Source organism: Sminthopsis crassicaudata, chromosome X, assembly GCF_048593235.1.
Source record: "Sminthopsis crassicaudata isolate SCR6 chromosome X, ASM4859323v1, whole genome shotgun sequence".
Lineage (NCBI taxonomy): Eukaryota > Metazoa > Chordata > Mammalia > Dasyuromorphia > Dasyuridae > Sminthopsis > Sminthopsis crassicaudata.
Window position 1 is genome coordinate 26,138,052 of NC_133623.1, and position 21,774 is coordinate 26,159,825.

Genomic DNA, 21,774 nt, shown 5'->3' on the forward strand with positions numbered 1-21,774 from the left:
TATATTTTCATAGTTCAAATTTTGCCTTAGATACTTACTAGCTCTGTGACTGAGCAAATCATTTTACTCTGTTGATATGTAAGAGGAGTTGAAGAAGGAAATGGCAAATCACTCTAGCATCTTTGCCAAGGAAACCTCAAATGGGGTTGGAAAAAATTGAACGTGACTTAAATGACATAACAAACAGCTACAATAACATGGGTTTCTTGGTTTGCTCTTTTCTCTTTCAAGTTTTCAGAACAGACTTCATTATCCTCAGGACCTCTATTTCTTAACTTCCTCATTTCCTTTCAAGGTTCTGAAGGGACACATTTTTCATACTCTTATTTTGCATTTTTATATTGCTTCTTCAGTCACTCAAGTCAGTTTATCTTTCTCATTTTCCTTAAATCCGTCTTTTTCTTCCTTAGCTCTAGTCTTTTTAACAGAAATGGTTGGAAGTCCTCTATTCCACTTCTTTTTTTTTTACCCTGTTCTTCCAACCTGTTTCCTAACATAACTTGATGTTAAAGTTGGGCTGTGCCATGCTTTTGGAAGGAGGCGTGGACTGGTCTTGTGTTATTGTAGGATCTCAGACAGACTGGGGACTTAGACAATTTCAGTGCTCCCCAAAGAGTTTTAGGGCAGACACAGTCCAATTGTTATCTCCCCTCTCTCTTCCTGCCCAGGGAGTTCTTCAAGTTGCTGACCTAAGTCTGTGGAAGTATGCTGTTTCTGTCAGATTCTGCCCATGTCAACTAACTCGAAAAGCATTGTTAGTTCAAAGTGGCAGAATTATAGATTTCTTGATAAGTTGGATTTTCTAGCTTGGTTATTCCTTTGTAGCCTGGGCTAAAAGATAGAAGTACATTTCTGTGAGCTTGAGGTCTGAGTTACACCACCGCAGCTATTGCTTTTTGTACTTCTTCCTTTCTTGTTATGCCACCTAAAGCATCTATACCTAGTAACACCACTGCTTTACATAGGTTCCCTTTTCACTCTACCTTCTACCTGTGATTCAGCACTGGGTGACAACATTTCCTATTGGTATTTGTGCTGTTTGTATTGTCTCATATAGATTTTGAAGTTTTCCAGGTTGGTTTTGGAACCACCTTTTATGCCTCTTCCTCAGCACTGGAGTATTCTGTACATTGCATACTCCTCCACTCATTTTTTGCCAGTATCTGAAGACTTCATTGTGAACATGGACCAGACAAGGATTCACTGTGGCACATTTTAGAGATTATTTTGGTTCCAGCAATTTTAAAATTATCAATCCATGACATATTTTCCAGATCATTCTTTTGATACCATATTTCTTACATTTTCTTTTCTCTTTAATCTTTTAATTTTTTCTGATTTTTTTTTTCTGTTTCATATATAGTAATGGATTTTTTTGTTTAGTCTAATTATGGTTTCACTCATCTTGGGTAAGATTGATCACTTTTTTTCAAGCTATTCTTTATACTTTGCTTCAGGAGCTTCTATTCCAGTTTTCCATATCTTGCTTCTTTTGCCCAGTTATTCATGTTGTTTTTGTAGAAAATTCATTTTTTCCCTTTTGTCCATGCATGCAGTTGTTATGGAGGCACTTCCTTTTAAGAGCTTTGCAAATATTATTTTATACAGGTCAGTGTGTTCTTGGGCTTACTTATCCCTCCACCTTAAGTTAGTGAATTGGGGCTTTATTGTAGGACTAGGCCCTGACCTCTGCTGCACTTTTGGGTGACATTGTCAGCCCTGCTTGCTTTTGACACAGCTCTTCAGTGTTCATTTATTGACCTCCACTTCATGAGGTTAGACCTCCGGGGATCTTTGAGAGACTGAGTGCTGTATCGTCCAGGCTTTCTCAGGGCAGTACTCTATGGACCTCAAAGACATTGGGCCTTGATTGTCTCCCAGTGGGGCTGATGCTGGTGCTGTAGTTGCTGCCATTCCCTGGGTTCTTTTCAAGACCTTCCCCTTTGGGATCTTCTTTTTGTCATGTTTTTAAATTAAGAGTTCCAGAACGGAGCTTCATTACCCCACACATAGAGAAGGCACATGTAAAGTTGTGCAACACATTTCCATAAAAGTTATATTGCAGAAGAAAACAACTCTTCCCCCCCCCCCCCCAAGAAAAATAAAGGAAAAAAAAATGCTTCCATCTGTATTCAGATACAATGAGTTATTTCTCTAGGTATGGATGGCTTTTTTCATTAAAGTCCTTCAGAGTAGTCTTGAATCATTGTATTGTTGAGAATAGCACAGTTATTCACAGCTGATCATTTTACAGCATTACTTTATCTTTAATAAATTTCATTTTGCATGAAGGACTTTGCAGGTATTCTCAGAGAGTATCCTGCTCATTATTTCTTATAGAATAAAAATATTGTAGCATAATTACATGTTACAGTTTATTCAGCTATTCCCCAATTGATTCAGATCTCCTCAATTTCCAATTCTTTGCCTTGAAAAAGGAACTGTTATAAATATCCTTTTTCCTTTTTTTAAATCTCTTTTTAAGATTCGTACCTAGTAGTGATATTATTAGGTCAAAGGATATACATGATTTTATAACCTTTTGAGCATAGTTCTTTTATTAGTTGGGGAATGCCTCTTATTTTTCATAAGTTTGACTTAGTTCCTTGCATTTTTGAGGCCCTCATCAGAGAAAACTGGCTTCAAAATTCTTTTCATAATTACTATTGCTGGCTGTGGAGTCCGGAAGATCTGAGTTCAAATACAGCCTCAGACACTTGATAGTTACTAGCTGTATGATCCTATGCAAGTCACTTAACCCCAATTACCTTGCCCCGCCCTCAAAAAAAACCCAAAACAAAATAATTACTGTTGCTGTTTTAGATTCAAAGATTTCCCTCGAAAATTTGTTTATTTTAAATACATTGCACTTTCCTTCATGAAAGTCTTTAATTTTCATAAAATTAGATTCATAGATTTTTCTCTCCTTTTCTGAGAACTGTTCTCCAAGAGTTTTTTCAGCACTACTTTCTCCTGGATCTCCACATATATCTCAGATTCTTCTCAGTCTTTTTCTGGATGATCATGTATGTCTCACTCCCTAAACAGGGACTGAGATTAAGGTCTGTACAGGATTTTTATTTTATTATTTATTTTATTCTTCATCCCTACCTTACCTCCCCCACCCTCCACCCCCATCCAAGAGAGCAAGGAGTCTGATAGAAGTTATATGTACTCTGTGTGTGTGTGTGTGTGTATATTTTTTTTTTTTTTTTTTTTTGTCTGATTCAATTGGGGTTAAATGACTTGCCCAGGTCACACAGCTAGGAAGTATTAAGTGTCTGAGTCCAGATTTGAATTCCAGGTCCTTCCTCAATTCAGAGCTGATTCTCTATCCACTGTGCCACCTAGCTGCCCCCATGAACAATCATTTTAAGTGTCTGTCTATATTAGTTATTTTGTGAAAGAAAAATGAAAACAAAAAGGAAAATTCATGAGAAAGAAAACACAGAACAAAAAGTGAAAATAATGTGCTCTAGTCTGTATTCAGTGTCCATAGTCATTTCTCTGAATGCAGATGGCATTTTCCATCCCAAGTTTATTGGAATTGTTCTGGATAAATGTATTGCTTGAAAAAGCCAACACTTTTCTCAAATCAGGCCACTTATCATTCTTAACAGAACAATAATAGTCTATTGCGTTCACATACCATAACTTCAGCCATTCTCCAACAGATGGACATACACTTATTTTCCCGTTTCTTACCAAAACAAAAAGAATTGCTACAATTATGATCTCTTTAGGATACAGACCTACTAATGATATTGGACATGCATAGTTTTATGACCCTTTGGGCATAGTTCCAAATTTCTCTCCAGAATGGCTGGTTGGTTCAATTTACAATTCCACTAATAATGCATTAGTGTCCCATGTTTCCCTTATCTCATCCAATATTCTTTAATTTTTCCTTTCATTTTGCTAATTTGATAGATGTGAGTTGGTATCTCAGAGTTAAAAACTAAAATCTTTTAATATACATATTTTTAATTTATTTCCTCTGGTTTCATGTGTATGTTAACTTTTAAAATGTACATTTCTTTGTAAATCATGTCAGAAGAGAAATTGGAACAAAAGGGAAAAACCAAGAGAAAAGAAGAAAACTAGAAAAAAGAAGCAAACATAACACATGTTGAATTATATTCAGTTTCCATAGTTATTTTTCTGGATGCAGATGGCATTTTCTACCCAAAGTTAATTGGGATTGTCTTGGATCACTCAACCATTGAGAAGAACCTCTCTATATACTCATATTTTAATATCACCTACATTTTCCAATTTCTTCCTTCTCTCAGAAAACCTTCTTTATTGTAAGGAATAAAAAGAGTGGAATGAACAGTTACCAAAAATGCATTCAAAAAACATCAAGCAGGTCTAACATTTTATGGTGTTCTTACCAATTATTTCATCTTTCCAAAGATGGGAAAGTTGTCTTCATATGGTGGGGCCCCCAATATTGATCATTGTAAGTGTTCTCAAGTGTTAGTAATGTTTTGTTTTTGTTTTTGTTTTTGTTTTCCAGTTATTGGATATATATTGTTTTCCTGGTTCTGAGTATTTAAATTTGTTATCAGGTCAGATAAATCTTACTATGCTGCTCTGAATCTATCGTATTTCTTGTCTTCTGCAGAATATTCCATTACATTTATATTGTTCAACATTTTAGCTAATATGGTTCAATGGGCATCTTGGGGGAGGGGATATTTATTTTGTCATTTTAAAAAATTATTTATTTATTTACAAGGCATATGCATGGGTAATTTTTCCAACATTGACCCTTGCAAAACTTTTTGTCCCAGATTTTCCCCATCTCCCCCCCCCCCCCAGCTGTCAGTGGGTCCAATACATGTCATATATGTTAAATCCAATATATGGTTTACATTTCAGTGGGCATTTTGTTCCACTTTTTTCTGATTGCAGTGAAAACAAAAAACAAAACAAAAAAACCCCCAAACCCCAACAACACCTTATTTAAATAGTTTGGAGTATATGAAATCTTTTTATAATTGACTTCTTTGACAATATATGGGATTTTCTATGGATCCAGAGTGTTTGGAATGTTTTAGCCACTTTTTTTGAATTATTACAAATTTCTTTCCAGAATGGTTCAGCAGATTATTAACTTGACTTCTAGTCTATTAATGTGCCTAAATTTTTTTAAACTTTTTTTTTTTTCAATTAACAAGAATTTATTTTCTCTTTCTAACTTATTCTGTTTTGGGTTGGTAGGGGAATTGAGAAAACTCATTTTTCCCCTCTACTTTTTCCTTTAGGGCAATCAGAGTTAAATGACTTTACCAGAGTTGTAGAGCTAGCAAGTTCCAAGTGTCTGAGGTCAAATTTGAATTTAGGTGCTCCTGACTTCAGGACTAGTGCTTTATCTACTGTGCCACATTAACTACTTAAATCAAATTTGGAAAATTCTTATAACAAATAATTTCCATAATTTTGCCATCTTTTAAACTTTCCTAAATGCTTTTCAAGGTAGAGGTATAGAGGGATTGAATCCGAAATATGGAGGATAGCTAGCACAAAGGCACCAAGATGTTGTGGCTGAGGATCAAAGATCTAGATTGGCTGCTTTGAAAATTGTGGAAGGGTGCAATGTCCAGTGACTGGAGGGTGGAAAGATAAGTTTTAGACAACGTTGTAAATAGCTTTAAAAACCAAACAGAAGAATTTATATTTTACCCTTGAGGCAATAGAACTCTATTGGAGTTGGTTAATTGGAGGGTCGTGGTCAAATATGTTGGTAAGAAAAGTTATTTTGACAACAGGTGTAGGATGGATTATATTGGTGAGGGATTTGAGGCAGGAGAGCAATTATAGGGGACTCTTGCAAGACAGTAGAAGTAAACCAGGTATGATATTTCACTCTAGAAGAATAACATTAGAGGGAAGAAGGAAAGTGAAGTTACATGCATCATTATGCATGTCCTGGTAAGCACTTGATAGAATAAATGGGAATCTTGATTAGAATCAAGAAAATTGGGGTCATTAATTATGATTGGTGATATAAGGTGTTGATAAACAGCAGGAGCTGTCAAGAACCTAATGGCTTTAGTATGGATACAAACTTTAGTGTATATGTATAGACTGCACTCTGGCAAAGTCACCAATCAGTCTCACTCTTCAGGGTTGTCTCTAGTGAAATAGCTAGAAATTACTCCTTTTTCATACACTATATTCTTCCCCCCTCCCCTCCCAGTGCTTGTATTAACTCTGTAACTAACTTTGTATTACTCCCTTTCACTTTTACAGCTCATCATTCAGGATTCTCTCCTTTCTAGGAGTTCCACTTGGAATAACAAATTTTTGTCCTTTTAAAGATCTCAGTTTACAGACTGACCCTTTTTACTCAGAAGTTGGATAAGGGCTCTCTTCCCTCCCCTTCTTACAGGAGCTCAGGATTACGAATAATTTATATAGGTGATCTCCTTTCTTACATATATATAAACATTCACCATAGTTATTTAGTGACAGTTTTGCTTTCCCCATGCATTTCCAAATATTAGCCTTTGTTTCTTTTTAGAAGGAGTCGTTCACCCATTTTTCAGTGGGGAGAGGAAAAAAAAAAAACAGCTAGCAAACAGCCAAATCCATCATAGTTGATCATCACATCATCTTGTTGCTATGTACAATGGTTTTTTGGTTTTGTTCACTTAACTCAGCATCAGTTTTTCTGAGTCTTTCCAGATTTTTCTGATATCAGCCTGTTCCAATCCTTTCTTATAGAACAGTAGTTTCCCATGTACCTTAACTTATATAGCCTTTACCTTATTTCCAGTTCCTTGCCACTTAAAAAAAGAGCTGCTATAAACATTTTTTCACACTTGATTCCTTTATCCTCTTTTTTGATCTTTTTGGGATACAGATTCAGTAGAGACACTGCTGGATCACAGGGTATGTATGGTTTTGATAACCCTTTGGTCTTAGTTCCAAATTGCCCTCCACAATGATTGGATCATTTCAGAACTTCAAGAATAATGCATTAATGTTATAGTTTTCCCATATCCCCTCTAATATTTATCATGTTTTCTTATCATCTTAGCCAATCTAAGAGGTGTAAGAGTTGTCTTCATTTACATTCTAATCAATAGTGATTTTTTAAAGCATTGCATATGGATATTTTAGCAATTTATGAAATTGAAAATTGATTTTTAATTCTGTTTTGTTAAGAATTAAGCTGTATTTACATATTCACTTGGTCTAGTTAAGATCATCATTCTAAACCGATAAATTAATGTCCAATACCTAAGTTACATTTCCTGAAGACTAATTTTGTCATCTGAGAACGGATCTAATCTCTCAATGATAAATGGGAAAGAGTTGAGATGTCACTGATCCCATCTCCTCCTTCAAATAATTGAAATTGTCTTACTATTGTCTTGTGACCTGAAGCACATGTGTTTGTGGTTTAGGGATTTTAAAAGCAGGGGTCTAAACAACATATTATCACACTAAGATCAGAGGGTATTTTTGGCAGTTCGAAGAAAATAGACCTGATTTGCTAGAGATTTTGCTCTGTCATCCTGTTCATTTTGCTGCCTTCCTTATGAAAGCAAATTCCATAGTAGTTGCAGTAATTTACATCACTAGAAATATATTAATATGTCGACCCTCAGCACTACCTTTCTTGTCTTTGATTAGTCATATTTTAAAAATCTTTTTAAATTTGCTGATTGTCAGGGAAAATCTTGATATTATTTTCATTTACGTTTTCTTATCATTGATTTGGTACATTCTTTTATATAATTGTTAGTGGTTTGTAACACCTTTTGAGAATTGTTCATATCCTTTTACTCTTAGCCATTTTAGTGGAATACTAATAGTATTGTTGGAACCAACTATCTTTGTTTTTTTAATTTGGGACATTTTTTTTTTTTTGATGTAATACTAGCCCTTGTATTAGGTGTTTCTCCTGGTTCCACCCTGCCTCATGTTGCCTGACCAGAAAATATATTTAATAGATAAACTACTAGGTAATTTCTTTGACTTGGAATGAGTTTGCAGGTGGGGTGGGTATCTAAAATCCAGAGTTTTCTTGACAATATGAACCCTCAGGTATTGATTTGCTGAAGAATTCTGATGAGATCAGTGTGTAATTGTGAATGGTTGTGAAGCCATTTTGTAGTGAATAATCTCTGAATTTGAGGTCAGAGAAACTGGCTTTTAAAACCATCCTGCTGCTTCCCTATCTGAAGAGGTTACTTTGCTTCATTTCCTCGTGTAAAATGATTTTAAGATCTTTTCCAAATTCTAAGTGCTCTGATTTCTTTTCAGGGGTGTCTAAGATTCAATCATGAATTAATTGTACTGTCTCCCCCAACAACTCTTGATTTCAAGAGTTTCATCATAGATTTTAAGCTGGGAGAGCTTTACCAGTGTTAGAACCCTCTTTCATTTTCTACTATATAAAAAACAAGTCAGAGAGGCTATGTCAGTTCCCCAGTATTACTTTGCTAATTGCTTCTGAAGGAGCCTTTGAACTTGAGTGTTGATAAAAGAATTAGTCTTTTATCCATTTTGCTACTTTGCTTCTATGGTAGTTTCTGGGTGTGTGTGTGTGTGTGTGTGTGTGTGTGTGTGTGTGTGTGTGTGTGTGTGTGTGTGTGTGTGTGTGTGTGTGTTTTTCCAGATACTGACATTTTAAAAAGCTTTTGACTGTACAAGGAAAATAAGGAGGCTTATGGTTTTAAAGGTTCTTGCTTTTGCCTTTCATAACATGAATAAATTTGGTAAATAGTTTTATTCAGTTATTTTTAAAATTTTCCACCTCAAAATGACCAGTTATGCTAAATATCTTAATATCTTAAAAAGTGGTTTTTAAAAATATACTATGAGTTGTGTTGAATTCAACACTTATTATTGTCTTTTGAGAGCTGGTATACTTTTATTTTAGCAACTTAATGGATTACTGTTGGTCATTTTGACTTCTTTAGTGAATTTAAGGACAAAAATGTTAACCCTTTGGGGGATATATTTGAATATTAAAATTTTGAGGAACTTTATTTTTTGGTAGATCTAAAGTGTTAACCTCACAGACTAAAGTTTTCTATTTTTTGACAGTGAAAGCAAGTTGAATACATTGGTGCAGAAACTTCATGACTTTCTGGCACACTCTTCTGAAGAATCTGAAGACGCACATTCTCCTCCAAGACTGACTTTGAACAAGGTTATAGGTAAATGGGAAAAATCTGACGTGTCATCTTATAGAATCTTTGAATATTTTCAAATAAATTTAACTTTTTCTTCATCCTTGCATTTTCTATTAATGAAGACTTTACTTTTAGTGGAGATTCCTGCTTATTCAGAAACTTACAAAGCTCAAGTGTTGTGAAGGCCTATCTGGAGTATATAACATTTAAATGAAGAAAACTTTTGATGTGCAGTGGGATTGATGGTACTTACAGGTCTTATAGGGAAAATTTTAATTACTAAAATCGTAAAGGTTAGTAAGATTTTTTGTACAAGTCAAAGTTGTAGTTATGATGTGGCAAACCTTACTCTGCTGGTTCTTACTCTTTAACAGAAGTGAAGCAGCTGGGAACACCTGCTTTAATAATTAAACATGTTCAAATTCACAATATAACTTCATTGGAAGAGCACAGACATCAGGGAATTACTACTTATTATTTGTTTCTAATCTCTTGTCCTGTGTTCAAGGATGTTTTCTTGTCTTTTCAAAACTTTGTATTTGAACTAATCCCTCTTAGCATTGAATTGAATTGCAGGAAATGGTTATTAAATCTTTAAGATCTTCTTAGGTGTTCTTAGCCTAGTAAGAGATACAAACGAAATTTAAATTACAATCTTAGTCCTTTTAGCATTTGATAAATTTGTTGAAGATATTGAACCTTGAGCATCTGTGGAATAAGGGCTTAAAATATGATCCACATCTTCCCTTAAACAAAGTTTGCACAGTAAGCTCTTAAGATTCCCTTTTTAAGTCTTAGCATTGCTAACAACATTATTTTTCTAAACACAAGGATTAACTAGTAGCCTCTGACTTCAAGGGCAAACAATTCCCTTGGGAAGACTTTCTCTTTGCCCTACATCTGGCTAACTCCTACAATGTAGCTTATTGGTATTACTTCTGGCCAAAGTCAGTCTTCATTCTAGTGATTGCTTTACTCTCTTTCGCTCTATAGAAATTTGTAACTGGTACTTTATATAAAAGTATATTATCCTTTATATAATCCCCGGTATTAACTTTTTCTCCAGTAAACCTTTATACCTCCTGTCAGAGCCCAACCTGTATTTGGGTCATAATGATGCTGCCTTCATAAGGATTTAACTTTTCTATTTTCATCCATAACTTTACCCAAGCTATAAATTCAGGTTATCATTAAATAGTAATGTCAGAAATAACTAAAATATATATTGTTTGGATTTTAGCATCCCTTGATTAAATTACGTGATTTTAATTTTTATTGTTAATGCTATATTATTGGTTGTTTTTCTAATATTGATACAATTTTGTGTTTTTGGTATAAATCCAACATGATAATGATTTATGATTTTTTGTGTGATGTTGCTATAATCTCCTTAAAAATATTTTATTAATTTTTTTTTCTCATTGCTCATTAGGGATATTGATCTGTTTCTTACTTTCCTCCCTCCTTCCTACCCTCTGCCTGGTTGTGATATTTTGTGTTGTTTTTTGTATGTTTTTTTTTTTGTATGTTTTCATTTGTCTTGCATTTAATCAATTAGAGCATTGCGTCTTAATTTTAGCTTGTTTCTTAGATCCCAGTGAAGTTGTGTGTCAAAGCTTTGCTTAGGGAAAGTGAATCCTTCCAAATGTTTTAAGTAGCCAAGATTAAGTTCTTATCATCATGAGCAACATTAAACTCCAGGTTCTGAATTCTACATATTTTGTTTATTTCCTTTTTGGGCTGGCCATTGAGTTAACTTTCCATATTTGATCTTGAGGTGCTTTTTATCAGTTGATGATTTAGGATTTTTTCAGTCTAACCTTAGGCTAGTATTTTCTCCTTAGGTTTATTCTTAATAGATTAATGGAGATACCTTGAGAAAGTGTTACATGGACCTATTTTTCCAGGTTTTTGAAAGTTCTTTGATAAAATGAGAGAATGATTATATTATCTGTTCATCAATTAGACATGACAGTATTATTAAAATATAAGTAAACTATTATATAATTTTTAATTATTAATCATTTGTATACTTTTTTGAAAAGACTTCAATAGAATGGCATGTATATTAACATAGAGGTAGAAATTAACTTCCTTTCTAAGTTTATTTAATCATTACCCAATTTGACACTTATTTCCATAAATAAGTTCACAATAGCTTTGCTTTGTAGCCTGTAACCTAAGGACTTGACTTTCATAGCATTCACCAAATACGGAATACTCATGTACTATGAATAGTGCAATTTGAATAGGTATTTAATATGATACTAAAATAAAAAGATTCAAGTCCCTGCTCTTAAGGAGGTGACTATCCTGCATCTTGATAAGTAAGACATATCCTCAGAGAGGGACCAACTAGAATATTATCCGAGTTTAATAGGAATACAAAATGCTTTGTGATTTCTCTTCACTTTTGGTTTGATTATTCATATATACCTTCATAAAATAGGTGACTTTAGCTGACCATTAAATATGGTAGTGTTTCAATTGGTGGAAATGGGAAGAAATTACATCAGGAAGTAGAAATATTACAAGATGTGTTGTGCAATTAGAAGTTGCTCTAGATTAACTGGGCTTTGAATATTGTAAGGCTTGAGTGGTAGTTGCAGTAGATGGTTTATGTTCTTAAACTTGATTCTTTAGGCTATGAGAGCCATTCAATGTTTTTGAACAGTAGATTGATATGATGAGAACCATGATTTGAGATATATTCATGAAAAAGTAGTCAGTAGCATTGTTACCCTATTATGGGGTTGCTAAATAGTCTCACAAGAATCAGTGAGAACCTAGAAATTAGGCTTGTGTTGAAAATGATGTCTTACAATAAACTGAAAGAGAGAGAGAGAGACAGAGACATTGGGGAGATATTTGGAGCTGATGACGGGATTTGTGTAATGGAGGAGTCAAAGCACCAGTGAGGTTGTTTGTGCCTTTGAGGAAAAGTAGGGATATCAGGTAAAAGATCTAAGCCTTCATTGTACTAAATTATTCTCTTTATCAGTTTGGGTTTTTGTATTACTTCAGGCTTTAAGGTTCTGGCATCATATGTGGTAAAACTTCCTTGTCTTCCATGAAACCATAGAATTCTAGGCTAGAATTTCTATACTAATAAGAAATGTCAATGGGCCAAGACCTTGCCAATTAGAAAACATTACACTAAAGCTAAAGATGAGAGGCATTGTGTTTTCTTCCTACTTTGGGCAGATATTTTGAATGATTCTCATTTTATTATTTCCATTTATGTTTTTAATTCAAATTAGTATGAAAGTTACTTTGGATAAAATTGATTTATGTTGAATATTAATCATTCTAGGTCTTTGCTTGTTCGGTTTGTACCCACTTCTTAGTGAATGTTTCAAATCTTTCCCTACCCCTGAAAAATTAAACTATATTTAAGTACAAAAATTTGGACTCCTCACATACCAAAAAATAGATAAGGGATAGAGAATAGATCTTTAATTTTTTTTTTTTTTTTTTTTGCTTTTAGTGACCATATAGTTTAATGGTCAATTTCTAAAAATAATTTATCATTCGTTATAAAAATATTAATTGTAAATATGTTTTACATTGACAGAATTTTTGAAGGAAATGTTAAGGTTCTTTTTCTTAAATTGTATTAAATTTTGGAAGTAATATTTTTCCCAGTGCATCAGGCTTATCTCTTTTTTTAAAATTAAAGCTTTTATTTTCAAAACATGTGCATAATTTTCAACATTCACTCTTTTTTAAAAAAATTAATTTTCACAAAAATTTTATGCATAGATAATTTTCCAGCATTAACAACTGCAAAACCCTTTTCCCCTTTCCTTCCCCCCATCCCTTCCTCAGATGGCAGGTTGACAAATACATGCTAAATATGTTAAAGTATAAGTTAAATACAATATATGTATAATGTCCAAACAGTTATTTTGCTGTATAAAAAGAATTGGACTGTGAAATAGTGTACAATTAGCCTGTGACGGAAATAAAAAATGTAGGGAGACAAAAATAGAGGGATTGGGAATTCTATGTAGTGGTTCATAGTCATCTCCCGAGTTCTTTCTATGAGTGTAGCTGGTTCAGCCCATTACTGCTCTATTGGAACTGATTTGGTTCATCTCATTGTTGGAGAGGACCTCATCTATCAGAATTGATCATCATATAGTATTTTTCAACATTCACTCTTCCAAAACCTTATGTTCCAATTTTTTTTCCCCTAACAGTAGTCTTGTGGCCATAGGCTTTACCAAATTTAAAATTTAGGTAGGTCAGGCCTCATACATGAATGAGATGTCCATTGCAATGCCTAAGCATGAAGCCTTTCTTACCTGTCAGGTTATGCTCTCCATAGTATAAGCTTTGTGAGAACAGGGTCTCTTTGAGTGTTAAATATTAAACTGTACTGGTATATTCTTTATATCATCCACTGCTTCCATTATAGTTATATTTTATGGAGGAAAAGGGTAAAGGAGAAGTAGCTAAGTTGTTACAGGGTGATACTAACTTTAAATCTAACATGGTCATTCCATTATCTCCCAAATATCTTGCACATTTAAGAAATAGTAGCAGAAGTTAATTCTTTTGACAATTGTATTTATTCTTTTTTAGCATTATTGAGTTAATTATTTTAAAATACAAATACTGTATTTAATTGGTTCTTTTTTCTAGATAAAAGCACTAGGTCTGGAAGTAGTTCAGATCCAATGGAAATCAGCAAGGAAGAGGTAAGAATAATTTGAAGAATTTTCAAGATAATAATATGATTCCAAGATATTAAACAGGAAAAATTTCATGTTGAGTATAATTAATGCAAATGTATTTAGGTATACTTTATTTAACATTTTATAAATAATGCTGTTTATGAATGTAATTTAGAATATTTTTTCACTCAGCCTTTTTCCTTTTTAAAAATTATGGCTCTTTTTAAAGTTATAGTTCTACTTGATTTATTTTTTCCCCTTTTAGAATTGCATCTATTTGGAAAGAAAAGAGAACAATAGGTGTCCTTTTTTCCTTCTCTACCAAATAATTATACTATCCAGTTTTATTTGTGTAAATCTGTATACCTGTGGAAAATTTTGGTTTTCTTACCCCCTTTATTATCAGTGCTTCTTAATAAATTTTTAAAAGTATGAAGTTTCCCAAATATTTTTGGGTTAAGTTTGAAAAAATTAATCTTCATTTCTGGGCTTATATATATCGTTATCTAGGCTTTGTATTTTGTTTTATAAAGATTTTGTCATAGAAGCTTTTTGTGGATAGAACTCTTTAAGTACCTTCATTTCATGCTGTTATTTTACCTATGTCCTCCTTTTCACCGCAAAAACTTCTGGAAAAACTGCTCTACATTTTTTACATTAAATTGATTTTTAAAACATAAATTAATCTCCATCCCATTCTTCATATTCCATATTCCTTGTTAACACTTAGTGTCTCTTGAGCCAATCATTTGGGTGGAGATTTGCAAGTATGATATGGAGAAAATCATCAGGAATGGAAAATATTCAGTTTTTTTTCACCATTCTTGGAGATTGATTTGATAACTATTTCATTCAATCTTGATTGTGTGTGGTTTAGTTCACTAATAAATATTGATGAGTTTCTGAATCAATTGGCTTGGTGGATAAGGTTGGATGATTTACATAGTTGAACAGATAACACTTTCATTTGTTTTTCAGCCATGTCTGTCTCTTCATGATCCAGTGAACCGTAGTACTCCAGGTCCTTCTGTTTTCCATCCCTAAGTCTGTTTAAGTTTCTCATGTTTGTTGTTTCCATGACTTTATCTTTCTGATCTTCTGCCATCTTTTTTTCCTTTTCCCTTGAATTTTGCCCATTTTGAAGCCTTTCTTCTCAATATGTGGCCTAAGTATTTCAGCTTCAGTTTCTATTGTTTGATCATCTAATTTTAAAAGTCGGAGTTAATTTTAAGTATTGATAGAACTGAAAGAAAACATAACCCTTGTTATAAACACTAGCACACAGACATATACATGTCAAATAAAATATATTTTTGTGTCAGCTGCTTCAAAAAAAAACAACCCTCAAATCTCATTCTGTATGCTGAGGCCTTCACAAAGTTGTTTATCTTTACTGTATTATCACTGTATTGTCTTTATGTTCACTCTTAGTCTGTAATCTGTTCACTCTTAATCTGTAAGTCCTAGCAGGACTCCTTGAAACCTTCTTTCATTATTTCTTACAGCACATAATAATCCATCATTTATATTCCATAATTTTTTCAGCCATTCCTCAATTGATGAACATTTTTTCAGATTCCCATTCTTTGTCACCTCAAAATGAGGCATACATTTTTATGTATACTTTTTCTTTTTGTTTCTTTTGCTTGGAAGTAATTCCTCCTTTTAATTCTCCATTTTTCTCTTTCCCTTCTATCTGCCTGTTTCCTGAAATGTATTTTTCTACTCAGCTCTGTGTCTGTGTGTTTTTTTTTTTTTTTTTTTTTTTTTTTTTTTTTTTTTTTTTTTTTTTTTTTTTTACTCGTTCAGGGGAGAATAAGCTGCTCCCTCAGCCCTTGTTTGCAAGGATACCTACTTTCACACCAGGATTTACTCTATAAAGTTTTCTGCATCTCTCCCTGACCCTTCCCCACCATATTCTTCTTTCCCTCTCTTTACATTCTTCTTTTAAGTCCATTAAGACATAGAATTAGCACCCCTCAGCCTTTTCTAATTGGATTCCTTTTTTGACCCCAAATAATTGAACGTAAGCAGTTTATCCTTGTTCGATGAGTTATTATATATTGTGTTTAATTTTTTATTTTTGCTTAATTGATGTATTTGACCTTCTGAGTTTCTCTGCAGTTTTGGTCTTTTCACTATGAATACTTGGCAATCCTTTTTTAATGAAAAAGGCCCATATTCCCTTTTAGCATTATATTAAGTTTTTCTGGGTAAGTTATTTTGTATATTTTGGAATATAAGTATTATATTCCAAATTCTTTGCTTCTTCATAGTGCTGGCTTCAGGAGTGTTGGCTTTCTTGGGCCAAACCCTGTATGCACAGACAAGTAATTGCCAAATTTTTACATAATAAGAACAAGGTAAATATTTTTGTGATTACTGGGTAAGAAATGTCAGCTTACTTAAATCCAGAAGAATCGTGAACACAGCTATACAGTGAATGTAGAGGACAAAGTAAAGCTTAGAGGTTTTTCTCTGAAATTTAGTGTTCTTTCCATTGCAGGCCATTGCTTAACATCTCATTGTTCTCAGGGCTCTGAAATGGAGGATCTTGTAACTTATGTGCGTTGGCTGCTGTTATATTGTTTGAGCAACTGTCCCTTCTTTTTTCTTTCTCCTATGGAATTAATAACTGTAATGTTTTTTTCCCTTAATATTTTGTTTGAAAGATATAGGCTAAGCTGGAACTGTCTGTACATTTTAACAATATTCAAATACTAGGCACTGGTGAGGTAAAGTATTCATAGTTAATGGTCTTTTATCTTATAGCAGTTTCTAAGGGGGGGGGAGGTTTATTATCTGGGAGGCATTGCTGAGGGTGAATTTTGGAACAGGGCCTGGTGGATACAAACCTGTCCTGCTCTCATTTGTCTTTTATTCTACTAGGTAATACAGTCCAGCAACAATGCTCATGATTGTCTTCCTTCTCTCAACTCCCTCCCCCAAAGAAATAATAAATTAAATTACTGGGGCTTTTATTCAAAGTGACATCATTACTACAGTAAAGGGAAAACATTTGTTGCAGGGTGTTTTTTTTGTTTGTTTTGTTTTGTTTTTTGTTTTGTTTGTGTTTTTTACAATTGTATTTGTTTGTTGTTTAGGCAAATACCTCTTCAGAGAGAGCCAAATCTTTAGGACCATCCCGTTCAAAAAGGTTAGTTGGTACAAAGGAAATTATTTTAAGGTCATTTTTATTTGGAACCAAAAATTGATGAAAACTCTGATTTCATTTTAAGTAAATTGTCTTTACAAGTTTTTACAGTTATCAACTTTATATAGTAGATAGTGATTTCCCCTTATGTAATCTGAAGTTAATAGTTTAAAACAGTAGTGCTTTTCAGGCAGTGATGTATCAGATGTTACAGTATTGGACATGTGATGTATTGCTCAACTCTACTATGGATTTTCAGTATCCTGAGGATAGGTGAGTGATGGGAATCATCTCCTAAGGTTTTTGAATTTACCAACTCTAGTTTTTCCAGGAATTGTAAAATTTTCCTTTGTCAAGGGAGGTGTAAATAGCAAGGTCATCCAACTATTGCAGAATACACACATCGAATAGCATTAATGCAGATGAGGACTACATCTTAATAGACCTGCAGGTCATGTTTGGCCACCAAAAGCTTCTCTTGAAACCTAATTAAAAGGTTGTTTTATTTTTAATATTGGAACACACAAGTGCATTCATCTGCTTTCTAAAGCCTAAGCATATCTTTAGTTAGAAGTATTTTTCTAGTTGTTTGAAATATTTTCAGTTATTACTATCTATTCTGTTTAACTTGGCTTTATCAAATTTCCTTATTTTTTTCTTATAGGAAGCCTACTGTTGTGACAAAATATGTAGAATCAGATGGTGAACAAGCTTTTGACGAAACTATAAATAAAGACGTTTCTATTGACACCACAGAAAACGATATAGCTATGCAAAGCTTGCCTAAAGGTAACACATTTGTGTGTGCATAGATGTAAAATAATTTCATTTGTTTAAAAAAAATCTTCAGTGTTTCCATAATCATAACACATGAAATTCTTTTAAAGAAAATTATAGTTTAGCCATTTTCCTGCAAGATTTGAATCATATTGCCAGAAATAGCATTTTAGGTAATGACTTTATAGTCCTTTTGTTCTCAATTTGTCCAGTTTTATTATTTAGACACCTTTAAAGAATTTTATATTATCATTTAATTCTCTGTATGTTTCATAGCAGATTCAACTTTATTATCCTTTTACATAGCTCAACTCCACCTAGTATTTACCTGGCTTTCTACAAAATGAGCATTATTTCTCTCTTTCTTCTTCCTTTAGAAAGGATTTTTTGTTTAAACGTCATATTTGAGTACCAAAAGCAACTTGGGTTATTATTCTTTTATTCAGGATTCAGTTTTACTAAATATTTTACTAACAATTTTAAACTTTGGTCAGATCATTTCCTTGGGGTGGATATGAAGAGCATGAAATATATTTGAAACTGTTCATTTTTAACATTGTTACCCAAAATCCAACATAGTTTTATTATTAGAGGGTTACTGTTACCTGTATTATCAAACATTTTAGCTCTAAAATTTTAACAATTTTTGAAAGGTAAATTTTATATTATCATGTTTAAAATATATTTGAACTTTCCAATTTAAGCTATTCATTATGAATTGAATAAAAATAATGGGTAGATCAGAGGCACCTGAATTGTTCTTAAGTATATTGTTGATATACATGAAATGATGAAGATAATAAAAGCTTGTAATAAACTTTTAAAATAATTTTATTTCCCCCTTATGTGTGAGTAAACAAAAAGTAAAAATCAAAGCAATAAGCATATCAGCCAAGGACTAATTGTTTGAATGATGAAAGAAAAACAGAGAAAGGCTAAAATTTCTGAAATGGGTTAAAAAAAAACACCTCATAGTATAACAACCCTAAAATTTTATAATTATCCCTTTATTAAGTATTTAATTCAGTGCTCTTCAGAGATCTATCCTCAAGTTCATTTACAGCAGTTTTTCCCAACTCATTTTCTTCTGTTTATGTACCTCCTAGATCTCTGAATCCTTTTTGATATGCTTTAAGTTGTGTTACTTGCAAACATGGTGGTGAAGGGTGGAAGATTGCATTTACTGCTAGGTATTGGAAATGAATTTATTTTCCTAGAATTATTAAGGCAGAAATAAAGAGTCAAGAACAGAATAGGGAAAAATAATGGCTGAGAGGATATAAGGAGATCGAAGAAGAATGGATCTTTCTAAATAGATAAAGATAATTCTTTGTAATGGTTTTGGCTACTTGTTGACAGGCAAGGTTGGGTCCCCATGGGAAAAGGACCCCTGGAGATTTTGTCGTTGAGGCATATTTTCTCTTTGGTTGCTTCTAGGAAGACCCCAGTGGAACAGTTTATGATAAGAGTTAGGAGTTTGGAACCTACAGGCTTTGAACATCATGATAAATGTGGCATTGCTAATAACATCAATTGCCACAGCTACCTTCAACCCCAGATCACTCCTTTCTTCCACTTGCATAGTGTTTAAATTCTGAGGGGAAAAAAAAAACAAAAACTTTAGGAATGACTCCCTTAATGTTTGTTATTTTCACAGAGATATATTTAGTTTCTCTAAAATACAAGTATATGTTGAAGTATATAAATGAAGTTGTCCACATAATTAAATGTCATTTTTTGAAATTATAATCCTTGCCAGTATATTAACTAATGTGTTAGTTGGGGGATATTTCAGTTTATTGTATCCTCTTTCTCTAGGAACTTTCAAACACTTTGAAAAGTTAAATTCTATAACTTACTTCCAATTACTAGTTTTCACCTCAAAAAGCACAAAAAAAAAAAAATCAGAAAGACAACAGTCCTTGCCAATTTCCCTTTTTATTCTACTCATACATAGATTTATGTGCTATCTTAGTAACCACTGATATTTAAGGAGACATTGCATTGTAAAATGAGTCCTTTTGCAAAATTATCTTTTGTGAGGGATACAATCCAATCCTATAGTGTTTACTTTTAGCTTACTTAAATAGTTTACACCATTTGTAGATTTCATCCCTCTATTTATGGCAAGTGGAACCTTTTGCAGTATGTCAGAAATTTAGGCCACCCTTGTTAGGATATGCTGCTTTACAGAACATTGTAATCATCTAATAGCAATATATGCTATTTCGGTTCCCATGGACTACAATTCTTTCCTGAATTGACCATCTGTAACTGTGAAAGAAGAATTTGGTTTTCAGGTTGAATCATTTATCTATTGATCTTTTTATTTATTTGGCCTCTTTAATACAACTCCTGTAAAGTCCATTTTTCATGATTTTTTTGAGTGATGAATAGTAGAGTATTACGAATTGGACTCAAGTCACACATTATTTTATGTTCAAGTTATAATTAATGATTTTATTCAGTCTTTGTGAACTGTATTCTAACAGGTAACCTGGTTGTTAACACTTGGCCCTTTTTCCATTGCCCTATTCCATTTGTTTCTAAGAGTTCCTCATAACAGTGTGAAAACTTGAAAGAACAAAGTTATGTTAACAGCATTGTTAGCTTGATCTATAGTCTTGCACTTCATGTGCAAATTTAAGATGTGTAATGGTTTTCAATTTCTAAATGAAATCATTCTAGGTACAGTGGTTGTACAACCAGAGCCAGTGCTGAATGAAGACAAAGATGATTTTAAAGGGCCTGAATTTAGAAGCAGAAGTAAAATGAAAACTGAAAATCTCAAAAAACGCGGAGGTAAATACAACTGCAAAAAAAAAAAAAATAATAATAATTAAAAACATAAGTTAAAATGGCTTTTTATGACCACATTCGGGAAATCTCTGTGCTTCCTTAAAAATACCTCCCATTTTCAGCCGTGTTTATTAAAAGTATTGCTTGAGAATAATCTCCATTTCTCTCTGCACTTGGAAGCACAGAATAGAATGGTTCATCTTGTGTCAGTTCCTTGCCTTTAATGGCTAATGGGCTACCTCATGCCTTTTTGTATTAGCTTTTTTCATCTTGGATTATTTAACAGTGATCAGCCCTGGGAAGGGGTTTCAGGCCTTCATGTTCCTTTAAATAAGGAGATACATACCTACATAAATAATGTTCTTATACATATTGGTTCATGGGTACCAAAAGCCAATATGGTTTTTAATGGTTCGTAGTAGAGGCCTCAAGTTTTATCTAGGTCTGGGGCCTTCATTTTGGGCTTTTTCCTCATGGCATCAAGAAAATATTTTGAAGAAAGATATTTACCAGTGTTGCCTCAATACTGATAATAGAAGAATAAGGGAGGTTTCTCTGTCTCAATGATTTTAGGAAATATCCTCTCAATTATCAGAGGACAAATGAATTTATGAATCACCTCACAGGGACTTCTCTTACCTACAATGATAGCTCTCCTGTACCTGTCTTGTCTGTTAAAAAAACAAAGACAACTAATTAGAAAGTATTTGCATTAGAAGTTAATCAGTCTTTTTCTTTGCTTGTAGATTATCAGGTAAAATAGTATATCTGTGTAAATCTGCAATCAGTCCCCAGACCCCCTAGCACCTTATCTCACTCAACCACTTAATCCATTCCATTGCCCTGATATAAGTATCTTTAGCACAGGCTGGGCTTATTTTGAAACTTATAACTATTGAGTCTAGTTGTGTAGGTGTGGGGTTTCATCATTTCATGAGGGGTGAGAAAGAATCCACCTTTAGCAGGTTTTTTCCTCTATATCCCCATGAAGTTATACTCCTATGTTCCTTAAATCTTAAAGACAATATCAGATTTTTACTTTATGTGTCACTATAGTGTAGCTTATGATGTGTCTATATGAAAGAAAAGGCTTTGTGAATGAAATCCTGTTTATTTGTATTAAAGCCATTGAAAGCACTCACCTCACTGTGGAACTAGGAAAATATGTTTATAAAAATGATGTTTTTTTTTTTTTTTTTTTTTTTTTTTT

The 21,774-nt window shown here is 33.1% G+C and overlaps 1 protein-coding gene across 26 annotated transcripts in view; it reads left to right on the forward strand.

Moving 5' to 3' along the window:
- ATRX (ATRX chromatin remodeler) overlaps positions 1-21,774 on the forward strand; it is a 164,757-nt gene that overhangs the window by 33,640 nt on the left and 109,343 nt on the right. For 17 of the 26 annotated variants that reach the window (XR_012483909.1, XM_074277166.1, XM_074277170.1 and 14 more), the window contains 5 exons: positions 9,067-9,179; positions 13,803-13,858; positions 16,939-16,991; positions 17,653-17,777; positions 20,454-20,567. Coding sequence is in view for 25 of the 26 variants with exons in the window: in XM_074277166.1 (XP_074133267.1) it covers positions 9,067-9,179; positions 13,803-13,858; positions 16,939-16,991; positions 17,653-17,777; positions 20,454-20,567 (461 nt within the window). In the remaining variant the exon portion in view is untranslated. Of the gene's footprint in view, positions 1-7,960; positions 7,980-9,066; positions 9,180-13,802; positions 13,859-16,938; positions 16,992-17,652; positions 17,778-20,453; positions 20,568-21,774 lie in introns of those variants that run through there. The other 9 variants (XM_074277186.1, XM_074277187.1, XM_074277175.1 and 6 more) reach the window with 2 other exon arrangements.